The sequence below is a fragment of the Notothenia rossii genome (assembly GCF_949606895.1).
Source record: "Notothenia rossii genome assembly, chromosome: 11".
Classification (NCBI taxonomy): Eukaryota; Metazoa; Chordata; class Actinopteri; order Perciformes; family Nototheniidae; genus Notothenia; species Notothenia rossii.
The window spans coordinates 15496964-15518419 of record NC_136910.1 but is presented as its reverse complement, the minus strand read 5'-3'; the positions used below and the strand labels follow the sequence as shown (position 1 = coordinate 15518419).

The 21456-nt window shown below is 40.1% G+C and overlaps 2 protein-coding genes across 3 annotated transcripts in view; one reads left to right on the top strand and one right to left on the bottom strand.

Moving 5' to 3' along the window:
• The window catches only part of pgs1 (phosphatidylglycerophosphate synthase 1), a 22627-nt gene extending 8322 nt beyond the window's left edge, over positions 1-14305 (bottom strand). Inside the window, exons 1-5 of the mRNA XM_079657663.1 lie at positions 14148-14305; positions 8226-8436; positions 5752-5829; positions 2886-2985; positions 2608-2797 (exon numbers count right to left, since the gene is read on the bottom strand). Of these exons, the coding sequence (XP_079513789.1) occupies positions 2608-2797; positions 2886-2985; positions 5752-5829; positions 8226-8436; positions 14148-14263 (695 nt within the window). The 5' untranslated portion in view covers positions 14264-14305. The remainder of the gene's footprint in view (positions 1-2607; positions 2798-2885; positions 2986-5751; positions 5830-8225; positions 8437-14147) is intronic.
• A 2363-nt stretch (positions 14306-16668) lies between these two features.
• socs3b (suppressor of cytokine signaling 3b) lies at positions 16669-21012 on the top strand. 2 transcript variants are annotated; one of them, XM_079656898.1, is made up of 3 exons: positions 16669-16901; positions 17639-17990; positions 18173-21012. In XM_079656898.1, the coding sequence occupies exons 2-3, from the start codon at positions 17862-17864 to the stop codon at positions 18716-18718; spliced, it is 675 nt and encodes a 224-aa protein (XP_079513024.1). In that variant the 5' UTR covers positions 16669-16901; positions 17639-17861; the 3' UTR covers positions 18719-21012. The 2 variants fall into 2 exon arrangements, with proteins under 2 accessions (XP_079513024.1, XP_079513025.1); XM_079656899.1 differs by lacking the exon at positions 16669-16901 and adding an exon at positions 16932-17415.
• Positions 21013-21456: the final 444 nt, after the last annotated feature.

Below are 21456 nucleotides of genomic sequence, written 5' to 3'. Positions count from 1 at the left end.
TAAATTGAGCGAAATGAGGAATGGCTAAAATGCATGATCTGTTTGATATTTTGAAAAATGTAAAGTATAAATATGCCTTATATAGGTATGGTCCTAAACTATATTATTCAAATATAGCATGATCGGTCCACTTTAATTATTATTATATATATATATTTTTTTTTTTACATGTTAAATATACATTTTCTTTCCCCACTACTTTTTGTTGTCATCATTTTTGCTGGATCTTTCTTAAAGGTGGGGTAGGTAAGTTTGAGAAACCGGCTCGAGATACACTTTTTGTTATATTCCATGGAATGCTCTTAACATCCCGATAGCAATGAATATCTTAAGTGCTTTGAAAAAAAATCCATACAAAAATGTCATCTGTGTGAAGCCGTAGTACTGTAAAAAGCACGACCAATCATTTTAGCCGGCCCGGCTAAAATAACTGGATGGCCTACCTGCCTGTCAGCCTTCCATCTGTGCACAAACTTATCTCATGCCCTCATTGGTCATGTGCGCGTTCGTGTGTGTTGGAGGAGGGGCTCTGTAAGGAAGTGGCAGATTTTTTCCGGTTGTGTATTTTCAAATTCTAGCGCACTCCAGCTGGTTTCTCCAAAATTACCTACCCCACCTATAATTATGTTTAGATTTCCTTTTTTATACATCAATTTTTTTTATGGTTATCCCTAACTTCTCTCCTTAAGTTTAGGGAAGGTCAGTTGTATGAACCTGTGGCTTCTTGACCTCTCCTGATACACATATTCTTTTTTCATTATCTGGATTTATGCAGACTTCTATCTGTGCGGTTACATTTTGGATCACATTCTGGTACATTCTGTTTGAATTATTTGTATTATCCTTATTAGAATGTTGCACCTTTACAAGGCAATTTTATTTATATAGCAACTTTCAGCACGCGACAATTCAAAGTGCTTTACAAAATAAAAACAAAAAAGACATTTAAGAATAAATACAGCATAAACACATAATTAAATAAAAAAACAGGCATAAAAAAGCAAAGATAATTAAATGAATAAGCACAGCAGGTACAGAATACATGAATAAAACGCACTGCAGTGTGAGTATGAGCAGCTCAATTAAAAGCAGCGGCAAATAGATATGTTTTTAGTCTGGATTTGAAAATAGGAAGTGTTTCAGCGGACATGCATGATTCGGGCAGTTTGTTCCAGATTGTCGGGGCATAATAACTAAACGCTGCTTTTCCATGTTTAGTTCTTATTCTTGGAACAGAGAGCAGACCCGACCCAGAAGACCTGAGACTCCTGGATGGTTCATAGTTATGTAGGAGATCGTTTATATACCTTGCTCCTAAGCCATTTAGTGATTTAAAAACTAGCAATAGTATTTTAAAATCAATTATTTGGTCGACTGGAAAGACTTCAGAACCGGACTGATGTGATCCACTCTTTTAATGTTAGTGAGGACTCGAGCAGCAGCATTCTGAATCAGCTGCAGCTTTCTGATGGATTTCTTTGTCAGCCCTGTGAATACACTATTGCAGTAGTCGAGTCTACTGAAGATGAAAGCATGGACAAGTTTCAAGCAAATCCTGTTGCGACATTAGTTTTTTAATCCTAGATATGTTCTTCAGGTGATAGTATGCAGACCTAATAACTGTTGCAATGTGACTGTTAAAATTCAGGTCTGAGTCCATCACTACACCGAGATTTCTAGCTTTATGAGTTACTTTGTAGTCTGCTGACTGAAGCTCTGCGATTACTTTTAAAATCGGTCCTTCTTTGCTCCAAAAACAATGATCTCAGTTTTTTGTTTGTTCAATTGGAGAAACTTTTGAGTCATCCAGTCATTGATGTGCTTAATGCACTTGCTCAGTGTTCTAAATCGGAGAGTAGTCTCCCGGTGTAATTTAAAAATAAATCTGGGTGTCGTCTGCATAGATATGATCGCTTAGATCGCTGTTTTTAATCATTTGAGCCAGTGGTAGCATATAAATATTAAAAAGCAAAGGTCCTAAGATAGAGCCTTGAGGAACCCCGCATGACATATTTGTCAGGGTTGATTTGTAATTGCCTATTGAGACAAAGTTTGTTCTGTCCTTTAAGTAGGAACTAAAACAGTTTAGAGCTGTTGCTGAAACTCCCACCCAGTTTTCAAGACGGTCTAGCCATATGTTGTGGTCAACAGTATCAAAGGCAGCGCTGAGATCTAATAATAATAACACTGATATTCTGCCACTGTCTGTGTTTAAATGGATGTCATTTAAGACCTTAACAAGAGAAGTCTCAGTGCTGTGGTTTGGTCGAAAGCCCAACTGAAACACATCAAAACTGTCAGTTAAAAACATGAAATTACTCAACTGTTGAAAAACAACTTTTTCAATGAATTTGCTTAAAAAGGGAAGGTTTGATATTGGCCTGTAATTATTCATTACGGTTGCGTCTAGGTTATGCTTTTTAGGAGCGGTTTAATTATTGCAGTTTACAGGGCCTGTGGAAATAGTGGAGAGACTTGTTTACTATGTGTAGTATATCTGAGGCCAAGCAATGAAAAACAGTTTAGAAAAATCCTGTACAAGAGAAGAGACTCAAAAGATGAGGACTCTACAGGACTGGAGTGAAATATACAGAAGAATCCACCGACCCGCTGATGATGATGCTGTCGTCGAACAGGTAGACTTTGATGTGCTGGACCCCTATGGTTTCGTTGAAGCGCTGCGGGACGAGCAGCCGCAGCAGCCCCCTCAGGTCGGGGGTGTGGTAAAGAGAGACCCTCATCTGAGAGGTGAAGCGCTGCAGCAGCGGCAGCAGCATGGTCCTGGAGTTGATCTGTCCTGCAGGGAAAACATGAGCACAGCAGGAGGATGAGCGTGGGGTGCTAACCAGAGGAAACACAAGAGATCTGATGAGAGTGAAAACAACCTCTAGAGCCGCGAGTGTAATCCAGCAGCACGGACACCTTGAGGTCGGGGGAATCGCTGTTCTCCTGTGAGCGCTGCAGGGCGTCCTCCATGCAGTCCACCTTCACAGACACAGGGGAAGCATTGAAAAGACATCAGAACATGAGTTAAAGGGTAATGCACAGATTTAGCTGCAGACGTATAACACTGTTAAACTCACAATGGACGATGTAAAAGAAAGACATCAAAATCACTGCAGCAAAATATCGTCATTTTCAACTAACAACTTATTATTCTTGGTCAGAAATAGACAGCATGACTTTGAATATACATGTTCAACCACCCCTTTTACAACGCGGTCTTAATTAGCACATAAGTGGGGGTCTCAAGTAGGAGATAAGTAATCAGCAACAATTTTAATGAATAAGCATTTTTAAGTAATTAGTCATGCAAAATACATGAAAATCTTAGTTTTCAACTTCTTAAAATTAGAGTATTGAATACTTTTCTTTTTGAAAATCATTGTAAATATAATATTATTGATATTAATACATTTTATAATTTGTATTTAATTAAGTATGAAGCATAAATCAAGGTAACACACCTACTCTCACAATTGCCTTATTAATTGATGGATTGAGGAAAGTAGTGTTGCAGTCATTTCAAGTGCCTCGGCTCTCTAACTCCTCTCATCTTGTTTACACTTCTCACTCCTTGCCATAGTGAATAAAATATCCCTTTTTTGTGTGCAGATGCGTTTCCTGTGTTGCTGCTATAACACCTGAATTTCCTACGGGAATCAATAAAGATCTATCTCATCTTATCGTATCAGTTGTTACCTTGAAATGAAGCCACGTTTTAGGGCTTAAAGTAAGTAAGATTGGACTGATATAAACGTGAAATTAAAGCAAGCTTCAGACTGTGAAGTCACTTCTTGAACAGTTCTTCCAGATAAGACCACTCAAAGAGACACAACTTTTATCTGGTCTTCCTTGTTCTTGCCACACTTCCCAGTACTTGAGTATTTGTGAATGTTCCTAGGAGCAGTAGATTATTGATTACTATGGAGCAGACAGTTTATTAATCACTGGCACCCTTTTGTGAGCGAGCGTGGGAAAAGCCATTAGTGCACAAGAGGAAATGCTCTTCAGAGGGCATCACTGGTAGCGAAGTATCTATTAGTGACGAGCTCGGCATTTGTTCCCCACGTTTGACTAAATTGGGCATCTGGTTTCCAAATGCATTTTTTATACGTCACTCTCAGAACCTCGAGGCGATATATCCGACTGTTCTGTAGAAACAAAGGCCTTTGTTGGAGCCATTTATTTTGTAATACTATAACATGTTTTTCCTTGCTGTTTTTGTTTATATTACATTTCAAATTATTTATTGAAATTATTTAAGAAACCAGCTCGAGTGCGCTAGAATTTGAAAATTCTAGCGGAAAAAATCTGCCACTTCCTTACAGAGCCCCTCCTCCAACACACATGAATGCGCACATGACCAATGAGGGCACGAGATAAGTTTGTGCACAGATGGAAGGCTGACAGGCAGGTAGGCCATACAGTTACTTTAGCCGGGCCGTCTAAAAAGATTGGTCTTGCTTTTTACAGTACTACGGCTTCACAAAGATGACGTTTTTTTATGGATTTTTTGTCAAAGCACTTTAGATATTCATTGCTATCGGGATGTTAAGAGCATTCCTTGGGATATAACAAAAAGTGTATCTCGAGCCGGTTTCTCAAACTTACCTACTCCACCTTTAAGTTAAATTAGAGAAATTGTTCATGCTTTTATTTTGAAGGCAGTTTTGGGCACCTGGTGATAGGCATACCTTGGAGACAGGTGATGGTGGGATTAGAGCACAAGTGGCAAAGGTCAAAAGGAGAAGTCATTGTTCTACACAAAAGTATATTCTCGCTTGGAAATTGTATTATTATTCCCTGCGTCAGATTTGCTTGTGCCACAACGGCAGTTTTAGTTTGAGTTAAACTGTGGTTTCATTTCTTTATTTCGCCCCCACAGCCTTTATACAGCTTTCCTAAAGATATGCAGTCAACCTCCCCAGCTTTGCATATGGTGTTCTAAAGATAAAACACACTTTTCTTTAGAATCTCTGATTATTATTGCCTGCGCTTAAAGTCAACACGCAGCAGCGCAGGTGCGAGCTTCAGTATCAGAGGAGTTCATTTTGTGCTGCGCCTGTGATTGGGTGTTGTGTTAGCTCACCTGCCGGTTGCATTCTCCAGGCTGAAACCACAGACTCACATTTCTGCTCTGAATGGAGTTAAGGTCATTGTGTCCAATTACAAGCAAACCTGAGCTCGGAAAACAAAAATCACATGGGCTCACTCACTGTGCCTTATTGACTCCATTTTTCGAGTGATCCATCATCCTGTGAGGTTACGGAGTTTGGCAGCAATCACAGCAGATTTAAAGGCTCTTAACTGTAATTAAACGTGTTTGACTTGTCTGTGTAATTCACCCTCTGATTCTCCAAGCAGATAGAAAAAACAAACATGAAAAACAGCTGAATGTGAGCGTCGGTCCAGACTGTGGTTTGTTCTGGGTTTATGTTGTTATGCGAGGCCTTCCAAGTATGAAGAACAGCGGGATATCACGTGCCAACTCTGGCCTTCTTATATTCATAAACCCTTGCAATTTAAGGGTCATTCCTTGTAGCTGGCCTGGTGTATTTTCCCTCTGAACTAACCACACTGTGCTTCTCCTGGAAGAAGACTGACTCACACTTTCTGGCATCACTGACCAGTTATTTGGCACACGCTTGTGTTTGGATGGCGTTCTTCTCACCTGCCAAAAACTAAAAAGTCTTTAAAGCGCCTCTAAACATGAATCACACACTCGCACACAAACACTCTTTTTCTCACCAGCTCCTGCTCCAGTTGACCCGTTCCCAGATACAGTGAGGCCATCACCACCCGCCTCTTCGCGGTCTTGATGCGCGCCTGAAGGGAAGAAAAACAAACGCCAAAATGTACGTGGGTGTCAGAAATCTTGTAACAAATATCTGACAGTAAAACATGATTAATGGTCATACTAAAAAGGTCATTTCCTGTATGTCGCATGAACACGCTGTCAGTCTGTATGCACAGGCAAACTAACCACATTCCCTCGGAGCCCCTAGCAACAAGCAAATAACAACAAAACTAAAAACCTTTTTAAAAAAAGAGAAAATTATCCCTTTTCTTTTTTTAAACATATTTCTACTAATCCTGGGCTTGATTGTAAACATGTTAGGTGAGAGTTTCGCTGGCTGGTTGTTTTGATCTCAGGCTGATGTGACTTCATTGTATGCGTTTTATTGTGAAATATAGTCTTTAACACCAATTTCCCCATCTTAAAAAATGTTTTCTCTCGTCAAATAATAAGATAAACTTAACGTAAATGACATTTGCAAAGAATCTATAGAACAGTAATAATGTCCTGGTTATTTTAAATAATCCACAATGGACAGTTTTCAATGGGAATGCTTCTTCAATAGAACGCACTGTGGAGGAATGTTACCAGGAAGATCTGCGAGTTATCAAAAGTAACCAGGATGTTGTTTATCGTAAAGCCACGCCAAACAATTACGTTGATTATATTCTTTGATTAATCTCAAGACCTTGAAAATGACACGAGGAATGAGAATATATAAAAAAATGCGTATCTTATTTTTATAGCGCGTGATTTCTAGTTTTTCAGTTGAAGGCGACAAAAGAAAAAAAGTGTTCTTTGAGTATTTTTAATATCAGTCACTTTCTTTTTCACTTTGCTCAGGGCGCTACATTTTGTATTGGCTGTCTCCTCAGGTAGCATGTCATTATGATGCAGCAAATAATTTGGAAACAATTAGAGATGAACAAGGAAGTGAACAAAACAATGCCATTCAGAATTCCCAGCCGTCATCGGTATGGGGAAATGTTCTTGGAAAATAGTTGACATGTTTTTAGGATTCAAAGCCATAAAAAAATATACAGCTCTGGAAAAGATTAAGACACCTCTGCAGCAATCAATTATTTATCTTTTATTCTATAAACTACAGACAACATTTCTCTTTGTTGGAATTCAACACTGGAATGGAATTGCTGCCATACATGTAGAGATTGAGATTTAAGAAACACTTTGAGTAGTCTCTTCCTTCTTTCCAGAGCTGTATAAGGGTATATGACGCAGGAACGTAAATATTAAAACATGAATAAAACCCTTGAACAATGTGTTAGCCCGAGGGAAGCTGCAGATTCCTGTTTCTTCGTTCCTGGAGCGGCTGAACGGACGAACGTTCGAGGAAACATAAAAGGATTCCTATGTGGTGACACACAGCAGGTGTGGGATTCAGTAATGATATAAAACTCTGTCGCCTCTCTCCTATGATTCACATTTAGTTTGCAGGATGATACATTTCCGATTTTTGTTTAAAGTTAGACACACTTAAAGATTATTTTCATCAAACTTGAAATAGATGTTGCTCCAGGGAGGACATTTCAATCTCTGGGAATGGAGCTTTTTATTCCGGTTCATCCAAGGTTGATTCAGGGACATGAGGCCTAGTTTACGATTAAGATTGCAAATAATGATAATTAATGTCCGATGGTTTTCCAAAGAGAAACATCAACATGTAATGATCTAATTAACAACAGAGCCTTGTGAAGCATCTCATAATATATGAGATTAAAATCACTGAATCTAAATGGCCAATCACATCAATCGACACGATAGGCCAATTGTACAAACTGGTAAACATAATTTTTTCCCAGGGACAGTTAAGCCCCGGAAAATGTAAACTTCATATATTTGTTTTTATTGTTAATTTATCAAATCATCGATGAATTTGTGTGAATTGCAGATTGTTGGAGACAGCGAAAGACTTTCAATCCCTGATGAAGGCTTAATATTGAAACATGTTACAGTTTTTTTTTTTTTATGTCCAAAAACAAGACCTACTACATGAACAAAGGAAGGTCTGTGGATTAGCATGGGTAACCTGTCATGATATATTTGGGGCGCCGCATGCTGAGTGGCATCTAGTGTCATCATACATGTTGATTTGTGTGAACTGTCCCTTTAAGCTTTCAAGTGGATTATATATTTAGCACCTATTAGTTGCAACGTTAAGGTGACAGGTCTTTTTAGAGCCGAACTATTAACTGCCAACTCGGCCGCTGCAGAGAAAACAATCAGTCTGCCGGGGAGAAAATACTTCCTCAAGCACACTCACATTCCTCAAGCACTTTCTTCCTTTGTTACGCCACATGATGATATTGAACATCTGTGCAACAACAATACTGGTAGTTGTTCAGTTAAGCTCTGTTTTCATTGCTTTGCAGCTGAACCAAAATGGTAACTTCTTGGTATCACCGACCTTCATAGTCTTGTAGAACTGGTCAGGCGAGGTGAGGATGTGGATGTGGGTTCCCGGCACCCGAAAGGCAGGTACGTGCTCTGCCATCCATCGGAAGTGGCCGAAGAGTCCCTCTGTGCCCTGAGCTCCGGCGGACCCCGCGGGCCTGGAGACCAGTCGGGGGGCCGGGTCGGCTTCGGCCAGGAGGGGGGCCAGCAGCAGCACCGAGGACCTGCAGGGAACAAGGGTGAGGAGTTGATTTGCCAATATCTGGATTTTAAGTACCATACAAGACATCGGAATAATTGGTGAGTACTTTTTAAAGAGGACATATTTTGCTCATTTTCAGGTTTCATATTGTATTCTGTGCCTCTACTGTGACATGTTTACATGCTCTAATGTTCAAAAAGCTCTTTATTTTTCTCATACTGCCTGTGCTGCAGCACCTCTTTTCACCCTCTGTCTGAAGCCAGAGCCCAATCTGCTCTGATTGGTTAACTGGCCGGCTCTGTTGCGATTGGTCAACCGCTAAGAGATGTCCCGTCCCCAAAGCCTATCACGATTAATATGTTTGAGCGGTAGCCAATACAAGTAATGTCATTTGGGGGGGGGGACTTTGGGATTTTAGCCGTAGCAGACCATTTACATGCACAAAAACCTATAGAACACACTACAGGAAAGGGAAAACCCAAATAAGTATAATAAGCCCTTTACGTTTTTTTAATCAACTTGGAATTAGAAATGGAGAACGAAATGAGTTTGGAGCTGCTCTGAAGCGCTCGATCATATCACACAACCTTCCTCTGCAGATAGAGCTTGTGGTGACGCTGTTGTGCTCATCATTCAGATTATTTAACACCCAATTGTCCATCACGCTGGATATTTTCTTGTCATAAAAATATTGTTTTAAATACAGTGGTATCAATGTCAGCCTGCATGTAGCCATAGCTAGTACCTGGCTGTCAAAAAGGGTCATACACAAACTCTGACTGGCTTTTTCACTGACGATTTGTAATGTTCCTCCTCATCTTCTGTCATTGGCTTTAAAAAAAAAAGTATTAGATCAAATATATGCATTCCCTCCCAAACAGATTTGACTATTTCTGAGTATATTTATTCCCTTTTTAGATCTGCATGGAGATCCATCCTAAAGTGTGTTGCTTAAATAATTTCCTGCATGTTCTTCAGTGGTTCTCAACTGGTCAGGCCTCAGGACCCACTTTTTACTTGGTCAATACATCGCGACCCAACATTTTGAAGCACTCAAATCTATTCAACAAAAAAATCGAGCTGTAATATATACGCTTTTCAGCATACAATATTAATAAAAGTGAAGTACAGTGCATATATCCCTTATATCCCTTCACAGAACTAAAGTATGCTTTTAAAAAAGGTTTAATGAGATGATGGAGTCAAAGCTGAACTATATAAAAAAGGCACACATGCTGAAAACCCAACCCCAGCAGATTTTTAGAAATACTAACAAACTCTGAATTCTGGTACACTCTGAGAAGAAAATAAATAAATCTATTACTACCCGACATATTAATAATATTTTATGCCATTATTATTCTCCGTGGGGACTTCCGGCAACAATCTTGATTCTGATCAAAGGCCAGAAGACTCGAAAAAACATCAGCAAAGATATTTTATTGAGAAGATGATCACTATGTGACAGAAGTTTTCAAAACCCTTTATGGTCTCCGGTACTTCCAGTCCAACGCCGACTGCATGCACAACGTTAGAAAATTTTTCTGCTGGAGCCAGAAGACTCTCAGGTGTCAGAGTCAGACTGAGTATATGAAGAGTAAACTCTGTGACAAGATGTCTTCCAAGGTGAACCTCACTCTTGGCTGGGAAGCTCTGCGGCCTGAGCTGACACCTGGCAAAGGTACATTATGATCAAGAGCAATTAAATGAGAGCAACCAGTTTGACTTCTTGGTTAATGCCTTTTGTCAATAAAACATCACGAAATAGGAAAAAACACATCTCTGTAACAACTTTCCACAGTTTGAGGATCAAAAGTTTAAAACGCTAAATATTTTCAGCTAACTTTGATGAAATCACCAGTGTTGGCTTTTTTGCTGTAAAACTAAAAAGACTGAACGCAAAGTATTTAAGATGCAGTCAATGCAGCAGTGAATATTTTCATATTAAAACCTTTTAGGCAACTTGAAACCCCCCTCTTTATTTCTCTTTTAAATGTGCGTTTGTCTATAATTTATTTATTTTTGTAAAAAGTTTTGAATTTGACTTTAAATTTACAAACAAAAAAATAACCATCAGATCATTTTTCTGCTGATCAAACAATGCTTTTGGATTTTTGTTCTCTGTGTCCTAAAATTCCCCCCCGAACACCACGTCCCTGTTGTCTCTGCCATACAATCTGCCTGACAATGCAACCACATTAAATAAAGACAGGGTGGGGTGTGAACCTCAGAGGCTGAAAGTCAGAATGTCTACTAAATTCCTTCATATTCATTTCCACACACACACACACACACACACACACACACACACACACACACACACACACACACACACACACACGTTTGGATTTGACCCACAAAAACAACCTGGAAGAATGTGGAGGAAACAAAAGTCACATAAAAACAAAGCTCACAGCTCAGGGCTTCTTTCCAAAGCCACTCTGCTGAGCTAGAACTTCTTGGGCGAGGGGCTTTCCCCGATGTTTGGAATTTGAGTCCTATCTAAAATACGCATATCACTCTAGATGGCATTTAAATAGAAAACGATAGCGTGAGAGAACATCCTCGTGGCGATGACGCTGAACTTTCTGCATTTTTTACAGCGGTGCAAATGACTAACGTTATTACATTTCATTTAGCAACTTACAATAAGTGCATTCGACCAAGAAGATACAAACTAGAAGAAAACTGATCACACAAATACATCAGGTTTCATAGAGCCAAAACATTTCAAGTGCTACTCAACTGGCTTTAGATAAGCTAGTCCTTTGTTAGAATTACTAACAAAACACTTATATACTATCGCTCCAAGTGGAGTCGAAAGAGAGGGGATCTATAAGGGGAACACACGGAACTAAGTAATAGTTATGGGCCCTCAGCTGACTGGTAAAAGATAAGAGATAAGAAACACACTTTGAAACGATTTTTCAGATTTTAGGACTGTTTACAGTGATATAAAATCAATGTATACCTCAGAGACCACAGTGAAATAAAAAAACCTCTATTAAACTCATTCCAAAGGGATTTTAAATCATAGAAAAGGACGCAGATGTTTCAATTTTTTCATCAACATCCATACAAATACAGTTTGTTATTCAAGCAGGACATCTAAGAAATGTCATTGAATTGAAATGAAGTGAACTCCCTCATATTTAATGAGGTTAGAGGCAAAGTCAATGCATGACTGTTGTTAGTGCGATGAATAGAGGAGCTTATTTTACTTTGGTTTGCGCCAAATCCCTTTTGATGTGAATCACGTGATGGAAACAATGCTTTCGTCTGTCTTCCTCGTTTTGCTAAATTCCCTGATGGGAATCTCATTGTCTTTTAATAGATTTTACATCCGCATTTGATTCGGTTAGCAAACTGTAAAAGCCGGTCTTTGTCTTAACATTTACAACCAAGTAATCATTCATTATCTTAGCGCTATATGCATATTTAGAAAACACTTTTTATCATATGGCCATGACACAGGAACATGAGGCGCCAACTGCAAAACCATCGTCATGAATCTGCTGCAGCTATATCAGTTGTTGCACACCATGGTGCTGCATTATCACTTAGTAAAAAGTCAATGTGACCACAGTGAGGCACAACCACGTGCTACAAAGACATTAAACATTAAGGACAATTACAGTGAGAGATAAATAATAAACAGGCTCCAACCTGTCTCCGGTCTAAGATTAGGACAAGATGTTTTAATAACTTGACATTTCACATCAGTGTTTCCCCTATATACAAATAGCGGCAGCTAAATATGTTTTACTTTTTATTTTTTTATTAAAATAATAATAAGTGGCGACCCTTTTTCATTTTTGATTGTTTGTTATGTGGATTTGTAGTATTTGTGTTACTGTATGTTCAATAAAGGTGTATTTTTGCTAAATCTTGAGACATTGCCACTGTATGCACTGGCAGGGCAGATCTTTGGCTTAGGCGACATAGGCGGTCGCCTAGGGCCCCAGATCTGGGGGGCGCTGCGCTGGGAGCTCTGGGAAGGGAAAAAACATTTTTGACCGTTGGTGCTGATCCAAATTTTCGGCCTTGATGTAACAACATTCATAATTAAGTAAATGTAACACCCTTTTCACCCCGGTTACACTTTTCATTTGCCCTGTACGATGAGCACTGTAAGTGATGAAAGTGGGGGATGTTGGCTTATCTGGCGCCCGCAGCCAAAGTGCGAGTGTGGGAGCGAGAGAGCGAGCGAGGGAGAGAGAGAGAGGGCACACCGGTACCGGCGCTGTTGTTATTAGAATCTGGTGTTAGCTGCGCTAACGGATATAAGAAGTAGATGTTTCTACAACCAGGATGGAGGAGAGCTCTCCTGTCAGACTGAGAGGCTCAGTGAGGTAAGGGACTCTTTGAGTGTTTAGATAAGTTAATTTTAGTCCAAGTTATCTCAGTGGGTCTCAAACGTTTTGACCACAAATTATGTAAACACATATTTCCAAGGCACTCCTTTATAATTATAAGGATAAATAAAAACAGGGTTGAAATCATTCCAATGTATACTAGGACAGTAAACCAAAAATATCGTTTAAAATATCTATTTACTTTGATGAAATGTACAGTTATTTATCGTTTGTGTATTATTTATTGAAATGTATACAGTATTATATAATTCCCAATTTTTTATATATTTGTTTTTCAGCCTTATTTTATTAAAACTTCAAGAAAACCCCACTGTTAAAACAGACTTTAAAATGCGTCATGTTTATAAAAATCAAAATAAATCATACAAAAAGATGTGTGATGATTATAATTGCCATAACACCCCTAAATGATTTTAAATTCCATTAAATTAGATCTAACTGTGTGATGGCGACAGGATGTGTGCATTGTCTGATAATAGAGTGATAATATGAGACAGCAGCAGCATTATGCTCAGAGGTGTCATGCTGTTGGCTCCTGACTTTCGCTTTCTTTTAACACAGGTTTATCTTTCCTGGGACCCCTCTCAAATGCTGAATCCCCTCCTATTCCCCGTCTTTCTCTCCGTGTGGTTGCTTTATTCTCCCATCTATGTGAATGATGTGCTTCAGATGCCTTTCCTCTGACATGGTGGTGGAGAGGAGGTGGTGTGGATCTGTTTAGAAACATCTGGAAACTGCTGGACATCCTGCCGTTTCCATTATTTTTCAAATATGCTCACACTTAACATAAATTGTATGTATTGTATTTTTTAAATGTTGATCAATCCTACACACAACTTGTATTGCTTGCCTGTCAGTCCTTGGAGAGGGATCACTTAACAAACATAACATGGACTCGTGATGAAATAAATTACTACAACTTATTTAGCCGCAGGTAAATTATGATTAAGAGTGTTATTAGTATTATCACCTTAGGTTGAAAGACAAACCTGTGAAACCAGTGAAGTGTCAGGCGTCAGCTAAGGTAAAATGGCAGTTACATAAACACACAGAAGAACACCATGTACAAACATTTGGTTACTTTAGCTAAAGGTTAGCTTATTTCTGAAGGTGCATTATGGTGGAAATTAACTAAATCTGATTTAACATTTACGATAGTTTCACCCCGAATACGTTTTCAGTTGGTGGTTATAGATTTTTGAATGAACACAATCACCCAATAGAGCATCATTGGTCCGATAATAGGCGCATTAGCAGTAACAACATTAGCAAAGCATGTTTAACTTTGCAGGATGGAAAGCTTTAAGCGTATTTACATCATGGTGTCAGTGTCTCTGTGAACCAGCCGGTCTCTTACCCTCCTCTCCTGTCTCTTGCGCGGAAGATCCGGTCGGATATTCGGGTAAAAACCCCTGCGATGGCCGGTGGGTACACGGAGTACACCAGCCTCCTCCAGGACATGGGAGCCGCCATTGCTGCAGCACAGAGGCTTTGAAAAAACTTTATAGACACAACGAGCAGCTGACAGGCACTCTGCTGCCCTGCAGGCTGAGGTAGAAAGTGATGGGCACTGAGAAGGGTATTAATTGTTTAATTATTTTAAATAATAAGTATTAAAGTTTTACCTGCAACACCAATTAATACATCAATTTAATCATTTAACTGGTTGTTTGTGTGGGTTAAAATGCCTTTAATGACTAGTGAGCAAACTACCTTGCAAACGACTGAGTTACTGTATAAACACGTTCAGACTGATAGAGATAATCCAATCCCCAACACCATGATCATTTTCAGATGATATATTACATATATAGAGATACGATGTTAAATAATCATAGTTGTAGATCAAACAAGTATTCAACACATATGTATACCAATAATCCTAAAAATCATATTTAAAGACTCAAAATTATTTCCAAACATAAATGTACAAATAAAGTAAAATAATAATTGTTGAGGAAAGAAAAGAGAGAATAAACAGATCATAAATAAACATATGATGATGAATAATTAGGGGGACTAAAAAATAAACCTTATATAGTAGAACTATTGTAACACCCAGAGGTGGAAGAAATACTTATTTTGCATGAGTAAAAGTAGAAGTACCAGAGTGTAGGAATATGTTACAAGTAAAAGTTGTGCATTCAAAATGTTACTCAACTAAAGTTACAAAAGTATTGGCATCAAAATATACTTAAAGTATAAAAAGTAGAAGTACATATTATGCAGATTGGTCCATTTCAGAATAATATATACAGTATGTTTTGATTATAATTATTGATCATTAAAGTGTTATCAAAGCTGGTAAAGGTGCAGTTTTAATGACTTAATTTACTGCAGGGTAGCTGTTGGATTGAATCTAGGTGTAACTGAACTCTTATTTAAGTGTTGATCATATAGTTTATCTTTAATCTATACCTGCAAAATAACTATACTGCATAAATGTAGTCGAGTAAAAGTACAATATTTACCTCTGAATTGTAGTGGAGTAGAAGTACAAAGTAACATAAAATGGAAATACTCAAGTAAAGTACAAATACCACAAAATGATACTTAAAGAGTAAAACCACTGGGCTATAACAAATACTTCACTTAAGCATTATCACAGTAAAGAAAAGCTTTTCATATAAATCCACATGACCTCCTTAATAATATACTTCATTTTCTCCAACTTAATACAACATATCCTTATTCTGCGAAATGTTGGATGATTACAATCTTTCCTTCTAATCAAAATGTGTCATCTGGCCATCAACGTGGCAAACAATAGTCAAATTGTCTTTAACAGTGTTGTGGTAATGTTGTATGATTCAAATATCAATACCCTTTATTTGAACCTAAAAATGTATTTAGCAGAGGTCCACAGCAAAGAGTGAGCACCAGCGCTGATTTTACCCCACAAGTAACAGTATTGTTGTTATTCTTATTATGGTTTTATAGTTTGCACAGTTTGGCTTTATTTATTAATAAGTTTTAGGTACGATTTTATATATTATTTTAGTTTGAAAGAAGCAATCACATTTCTGTTATTTTAGCCTTTTGCAGGTGTGACTTCAACCTTTCAAAGTGTTCAGTCATGCGGGACGGACGCAGTGTAAACTACGGTTTGTTCCAGGAACAAGTCCTTAATTATAGCATCTGTAGACTTTAAACGAGCTACACCCAGTTGATGCTCATTGTTATAATGATACTGCTGGTATACGCTCACATGGTTAGTGGTAAGTAATCATTTTAAGGTTGTTATTATAGCATTATAATTATTTAATATATTATTATATCCATGCAAAGGTTTTAATATAACATTAAAGTAATGACTAAAAAGAAAAACTGCTACTTTAAACTTTAATTGTTTAAACTTCTACTTTCATGTCATAGGAGACATGTTGTTCTAATACTTCATGCACTGTGTTAGACAGCTAAAGTAAAAAAATAATTTGAAGTACTTCATTATTGAGATAAGTAACATAAGTAATCGAAGAATTGTACTTGCAAATTAAAAGGCTAAATTAATGTCATATATCATATATGCCTCATTTGTCATTATACTGGGTTATGGAGGTATTCATGTTAATATGCAGACTCCCCATATACATCTGCCAATAACATCTGTAACATTCATATAATAATGTAACATAATATTCTGTAGTGTTGTTCCACATGCAGAGCTTTTAACTTGCTCACCTTGTGCAAAAGGGAACCCACCAGTACCAGGAAACAGCCCGGCAAAGGTCACGCTGATTATTTATTGGCAATCTGCCAAGAAAGAGCGCGAGCACGTGTGTCTGTTCTGTGCGTGTGTGCGTGTGTGCACCGGCGTGCGTGTGTTTACTGGAAGAGCCTCTGCACGGAGGAGGAGGAGCCTTACGAACATCGGCTTTACTCACTGGAAACAACCTCCAGTAACCTTCCCCGACACACGGACACGGTCTCTCCGGCAGATACCGCCGCCACATTCCTCCGCTCAGGGAAGAAACCCACACACTTTTTTGGATACTTTTTTTGGATTTTAATGCCTGAGTTAATAACTAATTTAGCACTACTCTCGGGTAGTTTGCGTATATTTTCCTTTGGTGACGAGCGGCTGCAGTGCGGGGCTGAGCATTTCTGCGAGGTAAGTTGAAATAATTAAAAAGACATCTAAGCACTGCATCATTCAATCCTTTATAATGACTGAACAATGATGTGATAATGTCAGTAAAAGCACAAAAGTTATTATTTGCTGTTGGGCTGTTGGTGCAGTGCAGCCCAGGAGGATGGAAGTGTATTTTTTGGGTTGTTTCGCAACACCGCGGCTCTGGACCGTTATGCTGCTCCGCTGTCCCGCACTGTCCGGCGGCAGTGAAGCCGTCTTAAGGTCCCCTTCACGGGCTCAGAGAAAGCCAGAGCAAACGGGACACCTTTTTAGTCACAGTGAAACCGGAGAATGGGGCCTCAGTGGCTCGGCCGAGCCGGGAATAAGGAGTTATTCACTGAAAGAGGGGGATAAAGCAATCGCGCCGGACTCTTACACAGTGACCCCGTTTCTGAAATCCCTTGTTGCGGTACGCCCGATCGAAGACAATTGAAAGCAATCAGGATCCAGTTGCTGTCTGGCTGCGTATTCAGCAGCAGCAGGCTCAGTGCGAGTAAGCGAGGATTCATTTAAACTAAATATAACCTGCTGTATGCCCAGTCTTGTCATATGCATTTGTCACAGTCGCCATAACTGCATTTTATGGGGGTAAACCGAGAGCTCCAGTGGGGCAAAGTGTTCATTTATTCATGCCCATGTTTATGAATGAGTTTCAGTAGCCTGATCTTTCTGAATGAGCCTTATGTAGATGTGTAATGTGTGCTTCCTCTCTCCAGCTGTGTTTAGGTGCTCTCTCCCAGCCCCTCTCTGGATGCATCAGACTCCTCTGCCCCGGGGCCCTGGACCCGGTGTGTGACCCCGCCACCCTCACCCTCACCCCATTCCCCCTCTCTCCCGTCCCCCTCTGCCCCAAACTCCTTCCTACCTGTCACCCTTGGCGCTCCTATTCTGGGCCCCCTGCCCCTCAACCAGCGGGCAGAGGCAGGGGGCCATGGCGCCATGGTAGCCTTCAACGGACGCAGCCCCCTCGCCATGAGCAGCGTGAACCCTCCAGAGGCCAGGGTTCAGGGGACCAACTTCACCCCACATCACTACAAGCCCTTCAGGTCACATGCACACTACCGGCAGGTTAGTCCCACCTGAGACTCCTAGCTGTGTGTTTTATTGAAGCATCACTATGCACAGACTGAGTGCTTCAGGGGGTTTCAGAACAGTGGCTTTATCTCCATAATGATGGAAGGGTTGTGTAATAAAATTTCAGATCAAGATTTTTGATATCACATATTAACAACTTTTTCTACCTATTTCAGGTGATGTGTGCATTGCGAAAGCTACAGGAGAGTGGGTTTTACTGGGGGGCTGTGGGGGGCCGGGAGGCCAGCTCCTTGCTGCGCTCTGAAGCCCCCGGCACCTTCCTGGTGCGCGACTCCTCGGACCACCACCACTTCTTCACCCTCTCTGTCCAGACGGCCCGAGGAACAAAGAACCTGCGCATCCACAGCGAGGGAAATGGCTTCTTCTTACAGCCGGACCCCCAAAACACCCAAGAGCCCCCGCAGTTTGATTGTGTGCTGAAACTCATAACGCACTACATGGGGAGAGATGGTGGAAGGAGCAGAGAAGGGGCAAGTGGAGGGAATTCACGAGAGTCAAAAGAGAAACGTTTCAGTGTCTATCTGATACACACAGGCGGAGAGAGGATTCCCCTGGAACTGAGGCGACCCCTCTCCAGTTCCCTCTCGACCCTGCAGCATATGTGCAGGAGGACCCTGAACAACCTGGGGGGGTCAGAGGGAACCGAGCAGATCCCACACACACTTAGAGATTACCTGGAGGAGTATGATGCTCCTATATGACTGACAGGAACCCAAAAGTTCCACTATAGACCAGTTCTCAGCGCAATTACGTGAATATGCGCTACTGACCGGAGTTAGCCAATGTGAGGTCATTTTTTTCATGTGACCCAGATTTGCTTCGGCGCCGACGGACACCACCGGGTCTCACCTCTGGAATGAGGAGTGGCATTTAGGTAGCAAATGATTACCTCGTCCGTCCTGCCTTGCAAAAACTGACCACTAATGTGAGTGGCAAATGAAGCAAGGGCTAAAAGGTCAATGTTTCCTAAGACAAACGCAGAGCAGAGCCTCGTAGAAGATGAACCTGATTGGTCGATATTAGCAACGACATGATCAATGCACCAACAGTTGGTTTATTGTGCATAAGAAAAGAAACCCTCTCCTCTGTCAGCCTGACATTTAGAGCTCTGTGGATCAGCGGACAGAAAGAAAGACCCAAAGAACAAGAAAGGTTCACAGGGGTTGAGTGAAGGAGGAGTCACAGATAAAAGGCAAAGTCCAAGCGAGGGGCACAAAGAACATACAGTATTTGTTTGTCTGAGTGTGTGTGTGTGTGTGTGTGTGTGTGTTTGTGTGTTGCGGTGGCGCACACATTTCCACTGCTGCTTCCCGCAAATGTTGCCTCATAGAGAGGAATGGGAGAGCAGTGGTCATGCGCGCTAGCTCATAACCCTAACCCACACACTCACACACACAGGTACAGGCCAGCATGTAGATTTTGTGTTGGCGTGGGAACAAGAGAGTGCAAAAAAAGGCATTTCAAAGCACATTCTCCTGTTTGTTTCTCCTCCATCATCCTCATTCTCTGCAGCCCTTTGAGTCACATGTGCGCTTTGACAGTGACAGAAAACAGGCTACTGTTGCCGAAACAAAAGCTTGTTACTGAGACAAAAGCGTTGGCACGGCACCAAACAAAACAGCAGAACTTATTTTTAACCAGACTGGCTGCAAAAATGTCAGTCTGACACTGTTAAAGCTCCTTGGGGTATGACGACAATGAAGATGAACCAAGACATTTAGGATGAGGCAGGGTGCGAGGAAAGACCGCACGAAGGAGAGAGAAGAGCGGGAAATGGGATTAGGAAAGGGACATTGAAGAGAGCTAGGGAGGGGGCTAGGGGGGGAGGGAGAAGGGGGAGGAGACATACTGGTATACTGCTAAACAAAAAACATTGATGTGATGGATGTCCCAGACTTGGAGGAAATGATGGGGCTCTACAGGACGCCGCTCCTGTAAATATAAAGCCACGTTCGCTAACATGTGAAAAAAAGAGTCATGGCTGAGTCTTAATTCTGATTTTAGACCCTCTCACAGTGATTTATTCCTTAACATTATCATCTCAAACGTATTTCTTTTTGTGTTCTCTCGCTTTCTCTCACACCGCTGTTCATGAAGGAGGAAATGTTATGTGTTTTTATCCCTGTAACTTTAGAAAGGCTTCTCGTCCCGTCTTACCCGCCATGGTTACCTCTGAAGCAGGAGTGCACAGTTGGGTTTCTCTGTCTGAATGTCAAGGGAACACAAGACTTCCTTAAAGTGATTCTCAACAAAAAAAAAGCCTTTTGTAAACTAGAAACTCGGATTTGATCAGAACTGTTTTTTTTGTGTGTGTGGCTGCAACGACAGATTCATTTAAAAATGTATCTGCAGATAGATTCTGTAAAATGTCAGAAAATAGGAAGAAGTGTCCATCCCAAGTCAAAGGAAATGTTTTTAAATGTTTTGTCTTGTGAGTAGAAAGCCCAAAGTAATTCACTTTTCACTGATTCAAATGGAGAAAAACAGGGAATCTTAACAATTGAGAGGCTGAAAATGGCAATTTCTGCAATTGTTGCATGAAAAATGACTAACAATTAATCGATTATCTAAATAGTTGGCAATTGTTTTTCTTTACTAATCATTGCAGCTAAGTTACCCAGTGCTCATATTTACCTGTGATCCATATTGGAGTGGTAGCCTTTTCACATCAGAACATTTTGACTTAGACAAGAGCGCTCACATAGAACAATAGTGATAAACAAATGTTTTGGTCAAATCTCAGTCTTATTTTTGAACACCATGTTTTTTGTGTACATGTGTAGCACCAGTGGACTGCACGTGTATGTGAATCATTTTGTCTTTTATAAAGACTCTCGCAAAAGGCTGGCCACTAGTCTGGCAAAATACAAGCTGTAATATCTGAAATGACAAAGCATTACAAAAAAAATAAATGAAAAGGAAACGTTGCACATATTTATATTTCTAAAATATTTCAATAATTTATATTAAAGAGCACTATTTTTACAAAAGTCAATGCATTTGCCCTGTGTGTTACTTCATTGTTTGTTTCTCTGCCTCCTTCTTTTCTCTCTCTCACTTTCACTGAGTCAATATTGACTGGATAAGCTCTAACTTACCGTAATGTATTGTGAGGCAGTCTGTATTCCAGCAATGCCCAGCCTCACAACCACATTATTATCTGACAAATGGGATTTCCTAGTTAAACAAAGCCGTGTTTATTCAGTCGGCAGGCTTTTAAAAAAAAGCCGGACTGCGGTGAGCACACACATTCATCATAGGGTTAAAATGACTGCAATCATCACTTCTTGTTTTTTTTATGTTCTGCAAGAGCATTGTGGGTAAATTCCATAGGCATCAGAACATATAGAGAGGGGCGTGGCCACTATTTTTGTCAGGCGTGCCCTGCAGTTGTACACAACACACAGTAACAAAGGGATTCCCAGAAACATGCCGTTAT